A 9,611-nucleotide genomic window follows, 5' to 3' on the forward strand; every position below is an offset into this window, starting at 1 on the left:
TTATGAATTCATAGAGTACATCAGAAAACTGTGCACGACTGTGAAGTGACTGTGAAGGACCTTACAGCATTCAAGATTCTTAATCCACTTACTTAGTCTGAGCATAAAAAGGAATCTTTTTCTGTGCCTTGAACTGGTAGTATTTTTACCCAGACAACTGAAATCTGTTGTAGAATGAGGCCGTTTTAATCTACAAACAGTATATCTGTATAATGCAGACAGACTTACAGAGCAGGACAGGGTTAATCCCTGACTTCACTGTCTGATGCTGCTGTTGATACACTAACCTGAGAGCACATGGGCTACACAATAGCTTCATTTAGGGGGTAACATCAAACCATGTATCCAGTTATTGATCCTTACCGTTTTGATGCCAAACTTCCTTCAGTACAGCTTTCTGTGTTAGTTTTTTTTTTTTTGTTCAAGGCTTGATAAGAACAATTGGACATTAATTGAATAATCTTGTCTGTGGTGACCAGAGGACTTCATACTATGAAGTTACTGCAGCATTCACGAATGCAAAGGCAGCAAAACATCATCACTTAGAATATGACCTTGGAACTAAATTATGTAAAGCTGTTTAGTATAATGTTGTTCCGGTAAACCAATAAACAATAATAAAATATCAATAAAATGTTCATTACGATTTACAGTATGTCTGTGCCAAAGATGTTAAAGCTGGTTTAAAATCACAACATTCACAGACATGCCTCTATACATGTAGACCCTTATCTAACCTTAGCGGGTATCACTGGTGGTGGCTGTGTCGTGTGCTGTAGCCCACAGTGTGGAAGGTGGGGGTAATGTCACCAGATGGCCACTAACCCACCCCTCCCCGAGTCTTGTATGTGCACAGATGCTTTAGACATAGCTCGGTGCTGAAAGCTGGCCATACAGTGATTTGAAGCTCTGGGATCACTGGAGGTATCTAAAGGCTGAACTCAAACATCGTTCCCTGTTGTAGGAAAACTGACACAGCCCATATTCACACCTTGGTAAATTCAATGTTAACTTTAACTTTAATTTATAAAATGTACTGTATGCTCATTGTTATAATAACCCCTTCCCAGACCCCCTACTGTGGGCACAGCGCCAAGCAGACAGATCTGTGATCCTGACCCAGCACAGACCACAGGCAGTGGGGAGACAGATGACTCAGCTGGCTGTACTTCATGGCGTACCTCAGGGGGTATTTGGGGGATTAGTGGGGCCCTGAAGGTAAGGGGTTGGCCACCTACACAACTAGGCCAAACAACACCAGCCAGCAGCCATAACAAAACACCACAGGGTTGTGTTGCGTTCCTATGTGAAAATACAAGCTATGACTTAGGAACGCCTCCTCACAGGAAAGTTACCAATACTTTAAACAAAAGCGTATATCATTCTCTGAGTCAATGCAGGAACAAACCTCCTACCCACAGAAACTGTGGTCAATAGAGAAAAACTCTGACACATTTGAAAGGCTTCTTGGCTCTCCAGAAATGCTCAAATAAATGTCTGTGAACTACACAGTGCTTAGCAACAGGGCCTCTCTCTCTCTGGGAAAAGCGGAAAAGATTTCTGGGGTCTCTGTGATTGCATGAATAAGTGTCGTCCATTCCAACATAAGTGGGTTTTACCACATATTTTAAAGTATCTCTGCTGACTACACAGGGAAGAAATGCATTTGCCCAGCACAACTCATTTTAATTATTTCCATATGTTTCCAGATAAGCTGAAGATTTGCCTAGATCTGTATTTGCTCTAAATCTTGAGGTGCTCTTAATCTCGCTCAAACGCACTTGATTAAAATAGCAAACCTGTCATCACTGTGGCCTCTTGACTGCTTATGACAGTGAGCTAGACCAAATTCAAACAACCCAGAACGCTTAATGTTTCCTGGGGAGACTGGATAACAATCTATCAGGAAATACAGTGGGCGGCAGCAGCTCAGGAGGTAGAGCGAAAGGTTGGCGGTTCGATTCTGATTCCCTAGTCTTTCCATTGTGTCCTTGGGCAATACACTTAACCCACAGGTGCATGCTCCCTGGTGTATGAGGCCCTAAAATCAGAGATGTGAACACAGCCAATAAAAGTATGCTTATTTTCTTTCATTAAACAGAGGTGGGGTCTCATGTCTAGGTTTCACTTGTGAACAATGACACCAGTGCCCCAATAAGACAGCGGCTTACAGAAACAGCTTGCCAATACAGGCTGTCACACAAAGCTCTCAGCCTGAAGCTGTCCCCCATCCTCTTCAGGATGCACCACTTATCTAACAAAGGATGAACATACAGTGACCTGCATTCAATAATACATCGTAGTGACTTCATGGCTTTATCCACTTTTCCTTTCTCCTCAGCGATCAGGTCAGCCCATGTGTGATTCCTCATGGTTATGCTCATCAAATCTAAGGTGTTACACAATTCTCATAAGCAGGACAGGGAAATATGCAGGAGTGCTAACACAGCTGACCAGTAGTTCTATGTGCATTTAAACTTCTTTCAACTCTTTGATTATTAACTTGTGGACATTAGCCTTAAGTAAAGCTAAAAAAAGATGGTAATATATCACCTAAAGAAAGGCACGCCTGTTTAACCCTCAGAGCACCTACGCTGACATGGATTGGCACGTGTTTCTCTCAGCAAAACTGACCAAATTCAGTTATTTGAGCAGACAGATGTTGCTTATCAGTGAACACAAAGAGCTCTCTTAAGGCGGTTTGGTTACAGTATGACTCAGCACTGGCCTCCCTGAGCTAAGAGATGGGGCTGTGATCATTTCTTTCTTCACTATAAGCCCTGTGAACATACAAGCATGTTTTTTTTCCTTTGACAGAATAAAAACCAAGTGAACTGTAAGACATCATTGCTGTAGATTGTGTAAGAAAAAGCCAATAGAGAGGTCCCAAATATGCCAATGCAAAATAAAATGGTCAATGAGTCTTTGAATTTGAGCTGAGTAATATTACTTGAAAGAAGATTTTTTTTTTCCTTTAATTAGTCCCATCATGGACCCAATGCCTTAAGGCATCTGTTTTTTTCCAAATGTTATGACTTCATCCACAAAGCTTCTTGTTTCACAATGACCAACCTAACACAACTTAAGAATAAAATAGATAAAATACAAGAATCGGTTTTTCACATGTTATTTCATGACCACTCTCAAACCCCTTACAAGTTTTCTTCCACATACTGTGCTCCAAGTAAAAGCTAGGTTCTCATTCTATCTGACCAAGGGCTCAGATGTGAACCCCACAGCCCCTGCCTCCTCGTGGGGTCTCAGGTGGTCCACACGCTCTGAGGCTGGGCTATTCCAGGAATGCACGTCATTAAGTGGGTCATAATCACAGGGGAAATCAGCAGATTATATTGGACATTATGACTTGTCGGTTGAAGGAATGTGTCTCTGGAGCTAAGGCTGGAGTTTAAAAGGCTACGGAGTAGTAAGTAAGTAGTATGTAGATGAACCAGTTATGATTAATAAACACTTTCAAACAAATTTAGTCAGAAAGGTGGTAAGTCAATTGGTTAGTTGTTTATGTTGCTGTTAAAGGTTTCCTGCCTTTTAGCCTAGCCCGCTGACTAAAATGGGATTGTCAAAATAATAGAAACATGTTGGTAGAAAACAGCCTTAAGAGTGAATGATTCTATAGAAATGTAGTATTGTGCTGACATTACAACATTACATTAAATATGCCTCTCTGTGCTCTGTTAAACAGTACAGGGAATGTTCCACGACCAGCTATCTCAGTGTTACGCTGCTCTGGTGGATTCCTTGTGGCCTGTAGGAGAACAGGTGATTTAGTAATCTTTGTCCCTCTGGTTAAATCATTACTGATGCGGCCAACTTGCATCATTTTTTAACCAATAACCACATGTGACTCGTACATCACTGCAACAAATCAACTAGGTACGTTAAATAATCCTTGCTAAGGACATCAGAAGCCAGTGGGACAGCGGTACCGTTGTAAAGAAATATTTCAGGCATAACAACTGTCAATATAAAAATCAAATGCAATAATAAACATTCTCTCAAGTAGTAAATCACTGCAATACAAATGGCACTCAAATGATACTTTTTCGAACGTTAATTTATTTTTGACTATGGTGAAAACTATTACATTTTCATGAATTACAATACTTACATAGATGAGGCCAGAGTAGTAGCGGTCTTTAAGGTTGTGAAGCACAGACGCCTCATTCAAGCAGGTAAGTTCAGCCATATCCTCCACCTTGCTGAACTTGGGCGGGTTCATTTTCTGGATGTCATCCTTGTTGACCACTGCCTTCTTTCCATTCTCTGCCAGCTCCAACACCACCTCATCTCCACGCTCCTCACGAATACTCGCAGCCTCAAAGCCATTGCGCTCTGATGGGATCCATACTAGCCTCTTGGCAGTCCAGTCGGCCTGTGCTGCTGGGTTGTACACCACAGCGCGGTCCACAAAGAGGTACCGCTCCGGGTCCTCCTGCCCACTCCTCTGTGACATTGCTGCTGGAAACCAGAAGCAAAACAATCAAGGGCACCTGTAGGAAAAGGGGAAAGCATAATGTATATGTGACCAATAAAAAAAAAAATCATGAAGTTGACTAATTTCCTGATAATGAGATCAGCACTGCGAACCAAGGTCGATGTGAAATGATCCTTTTAAGACCTTTTTCACAGCAGACATTTGACAGCAGACATTTCACTTGTCACTTGTCATAACATGTTATAAATAAAATGTCTCAGTGAGACATGAAATTTATCCGTGTTCTTTCCTGTTATGACATGTGGAAAGGATATATAAAATATTATATTACCGGTATTAAATTATTTTCTTTAAAATCCAACATCATTTCCAACATGGCCCAAAAATAATAACACATCCAGACTAGAAGAGAGCAAATGGTTATAGCTACTGATACGGCACAGACAGTTGCTATTTCCGTATAATATGGTAAAAGCTGCAGTCAGTCAGTCAGTCAGGTTTAATGGCAAATTATCTAAGCTATATTAAAATGTAGGGCTGTAGCTTCATAATACAACCATATCAGTTAACACACTGATCCAACCAAATTACAGTAATACAGCTGGTCCCAGCTGGTTTCTAATGTCTGTCATGCTAAATGCTGGCTCCAAGAAAGCCCAGGCTTGAATTCTTCAAATAACAACCAGCAAATTCTTCAAATAACAGGAACCTACAGTGGGGGAAATAAGTATTTGATCCCCTGCTGAATTTGTAAGTTTGCCCACTTCCATAGAAATGATCAGACTCTGGTTTTTATGGTTGTTTACTGGTTATGGGTATAGACAGAATATCAATCGAAAATGCATAAAAAACACACAATCTAAAAGTTATAAATTGTTATGTATTTTATTAAGGGAAATAAGTATTTGATCCCCAAGCACAACACAAGTCAGTACTTTGTAGAGAAACCTTTGTTGGCAAGCACAGCGATGAGACGTTTCTTGTAGTTGGTCACCAGGTTTGCACACAGCGCAGGAGGGATTTTGGCCCATTCATCTTTACAGACAGTCTCTAAATCCTTCAAGTTTCTTGGCTGCCTCTTGGAAACTCGGAGCTTCAGCTCCCTCCACAGGTTTTCGATCGGGTTAAGGTCTGGAGACTGACTAGGCCACTCCATGACCTTAATATGCTTCTTCTTGAGCCACTCCTTTGTTGTCCTGGCAGTATGTTTTGGGTCATTGTCATGTTGGAAAACCCACCCACGAGGCATCTTCAGTGTTCTTGCTGAGGTTTTTGTCCAAGATGTTACAGTACATGGCTGCATTCATTGGCCCCATAATGCGGTGGAGTTGCCCTGTACCCTTTGCTGAAAAAAAGCCCCAAAACATGATGTTTCCACCTCCATGCTTAACCGTGGGTATGGTGTTCTTTGGGTCATACTCACGTTTTTTCATCCTCCAAACACGGCGGGTCGAGTTAATGCCAAATAGCTCAACTTTGGTTTCGTCAGACCACAGCACTTTCTCCCAAGCCTTCTCTGAGTCATTTAGATGTTCACTGGCAAACTTAAGGCGGGCCTGTACATGTGCCTTCTTGAGCAGGGGGACCTTGCGGGCACTGCAAGAGTTCAATCCATAACGGCGCAGTGTGTTGCCAACTGTTTTCTTGGTGACGGAGGTCCCAACTGCTTCCAGATCATTTACAAGCTCCTGCCGTGTTGTTTTAGGCTGCTCCCTCACCTTTCTCATCATCATCCTCACTCCATGAGGCGAGATTTTGCGGGGAGCTCCAGACCGAGGACAGTTGATGGTCCTTTTATGGGTCTTCCACTTGCGAATAATGGCACCAATAGTTGTCACCTTCTCACCAAGCCTTTTGCTGATGGTTTTGTAACCTATACCAGCCTTGTGCAGGTCTACAATCTTGTCCCTGACATCTTTTGACAGCTCTTTGGTCTTGCCCATGGTGCTGTAGAAGTTGGAATGTAAGAAACTGATTCTTAGAGCAGGTGTGCTTTATATACATGACGAGTTAAGATCAGGAGTATTGGTAATTAGTTGACTGAGCACAGCTGTGTGCCACATGCGCACCAGCCAATCTGTAGGAGCCTGAATTCTAAGTGAATTGTTGGGGATCAAATACTTATTTCCCTTAATAAAATACATAACAATTTATAACTTTTAGATTGTGTGTTTTTTATGCATTTTCGATTGATATTCTGTCTATACCCATAACCAGTAAACAACCATAAAAACCAGAGTCTGATCATTTCTATGGAAGTGGGCAAAATTACAAATTCAGCAGGGGATCAAATACTTATTTCCCCCACTGTATTTCTCACATAAAAAGTTGAGATCTCACTGAGTATGACCATTGCTTCCAACATTTGTATAGTGCATGAATAATGCAGAATAATGGATAATGTCATGAACTGACAAGTGTCACATCTTGTCACGTCACGCATGGTGGCGGCTGTTTGCCTGTCATTCCTCTGCAGGAGACTGTCATGGTTAGTTTCATATTCCTGTGGTACTATTAGAAAAGTATGTCAGCTAAAACCACTGGGCTCCCTTTATGTAAATGCGAGTATGATGAAGAAAAACTCACAAAATACAGCTATTCTAATGTGCACTGCCTTCAGTTTAATTCGCTCTCAATGTATTACAGAAGGATGTGTTTGGCCCACACAGAATAGTGTGCATCCATCTGTGTATATAACCATGACACGTGGACTGACATCACCATTTGAGGCAAGCAAATGAGAAACCATGACTGTTCTGTTCACGGTAAAATTGAATCAGAGTACAAAATATTATTATACTGATAAGTTAGCAAAAACTTCATTCAAATCATTTCTACAACGTTTCCTCATTTCAGCTTGTCAAATGTTTGTTTTTCTGCTTCTCCTATATCATAATATATACATATATAATATATGATATTATGTAATATTTATGGTGGATTCACAAAATGTAGATTTTCTTACATTTTGGAGGGGAAACGATTGACCAAGTCAATAGATGGTGCTTTGAAACTGCTAATAACCTAGTAATTAAAACTGTTTTTGCAGCCCAAATTTGAATACATCACCATGGGCTTTAAGGTATAAGAAATGTTTTGTTTTTATCATTATTATACACTCTCTTCTGATTTAAAACACCACATAATTAGTTATAACCAAAATATGCATCCCTGTGCCTCTCAGTGAGGTTTAGAAGCATGTGGTTTTTATTCAGCCAATCAGAGAAGATCAAGGAGACATCCTCAGGTCTAATGTGGCCTTCGAGGTCCAGCTCTGCATGAACACTAACCATAACTGCTTGATTAGGTACCAAGAAGAAGTGTCCTAATGTTGTCTAATGTGATAATGTGGATGTTAACATGTGTCTGAATCAGTACTTATGCTCTAATGGTCTAAATACATGTTTACATTTGATTACCACGGCACAGACCACATTTGGTAAATTCATTCATCTTGATTTCCTCCATGACAATAAAAACATTTTAAAAAAAAACACACAAGTTAAAAAAAAGTGTCCTAATGCCCTACAACAACACTAGCGGAAATGCATATTTAGTACTTCAATGAGTGCCCTATAAAGGGTTAATAAGTTAGTATGTTAATCAATAGAGAATAAAAAGACAATGAATAACCAACACAGGCACTTCTACACGTCCAGTGTGCTGAAAAGAGTGACTATGTGAAAACTTGACACTTGATGCCTTGAACAGCTGATGCAGGGACACGTTCAAAGTTAGCCTGACAGAAAGCTCCCCGCTAGCTTGCATCGATCTTATTATTCTGAGACGACCTCTGCCGAATAATGCTCAGAGATCTAGTCCCATGCTTAAATCAGGCGCTGGTTAGATACGAATCTGGGTCAGGTCACGGGATGGGGGGTGGAATCAGAGTGGCTGTCGCCTACCGTGTCACTGTATCTCCTGTCAACCCAGGAGGGTATGAATCACATCACATCTCTATTAAGATATATCGAAGAAAGGGGGTGGGAGGATTTGCAGATAGCTTTTGGAATCGTGGGGTGATCATCCCGGCCAGGCCACACAGCTGCATCGGCTAGGTTAGCCTGCTACCGCTAGCTCAAAGTTGGCGTGCTGTGCTTCATCATGTCACACCCGCTCCAAAAGATGCCTGCATGGACTCCACAGCACGGACTAACTGGCGGAACACGGATAGTTCTGCTATTTTTTATTTATTTTATTTTTATTTTTTTAAATTACGTTAAGTCACAAAAAAACTGAACCAAGACTCATAACTAGTCTCATGTAACGGGAGATTTACTGTGCAGCCTCTTCGGGCAAAACCGCACCGTGGGTGTGGGTGGCTCACAGACGTCTGGGTGGGGATAAACGCTGGAGGACAATGACCACGCCGTTCCACAGTAGCACTTAGAGATTAGACTTTTCAAACACATATCTGAAACACAAATACTATGTAATAAAGTGTTGATAGAAACGGTACATCGCCTCTGCGGCGCCGGCTAACGTTAGCACAGTGGATGTTGGTCCATCATTAGTAATCCGCTAGCTAACGGTTACTGTTCCTAGCCACTACATCCTCACTGATACAGCACCTGGACTTACCAGTAGACGAAGAACCCCCGCCCGGGTGTTTGTCTCTATAAAATGTAATAGTCCTCCAAAGCGTGCTAAAACAGTCCCTTCTACGCGTCTTCGCTCTCTCATCAGTGGTACTCCTCCTCCATCCAACCAGCCAGCACCCTCTCAACCGAACTCCCTCCGGTCAGCCCGGGAGGATAGATGCACCGCACCGCCGCACTCTTCCAGAGAAACGCCCACAACGGAGATCTGGACTACGATTGGCTGTGAAAGTCTGGTGCTTTGCAGTGATTGGTGCAAAAACAGTCTCCGTCCCAAAAGTTTGATGGTTGACGACTGCCGCCCTGGATAATAAACACCTGCAGAGCGGTGGGCGGGTGGATGGATGCTCCTGACCTGCGGCTCGACGCGGATGGAGGTCGGCCAAGTTTCCCTAACACTGTAGTCACATTTATCAGTGTCTACCGAAAAATATGTATTTATTTATTAATTATTTACTCTGATATTACTCATTTCATTTAATGCTGCTTCTGCTTCCTCCTCCGAAAAGTAGACTATGTCGTTTATAATCTCGTTTTGTATTATTTCTATTTCTCTGGTT

At 41.8% G+C, this 9,611-nt stretch overlaps 1 protein-coding gene across 4 annotated transcripts in view; it reads right to left on the minus strand.

Moving 5' to 3' along the window:
* The window catches only part of LOC125003663 (myosin-10-like), a 51,043-nt gene extending 41,843 nt beyond the window's left edge, over positions 1–9,200 (minus strand). For all 4 annotated transcript variants that reach the window (XM_047577694.1, XM_047577692.1, XM_047577693.1 and 1 more), the window contains exons 1-2: positions 9,035–9,200; positions 4,127–4,508 (exon numbers count right to left, since the gene is read on the minus strand). In XM_047577694.1, the coding sequence (XP_047433650.1) occupies positions 4,127–4,471 (345 nt within the window). In that variant the 5' untranslated portion in view covers positions 4,472–4,508; positions 9,035–9,200. The remainder of the gene's footprint in view (positions 1–4,126; positions 4,509–9,034) is intronic.
* Between the last annotated feature and the right edge of the window lie 411 nt (positions 9,201–9,611).

This window comes from Mugil cephalus, chromosome 2 (assembly GCF_022458985.1).
Source record: "Mugil cephalus isolate CIBA_MC_2020 chromosome 2, CIBA_Mcephalus_1.1, whole genome shotgun sequence".
Taxonomy (NCBI): domain Eukaryota; kingdom Metazoa; phylum Chordata; class Actinopteri; order Mugiliformes; family Mugilidae; genus Mugil; species Mugil cephalus.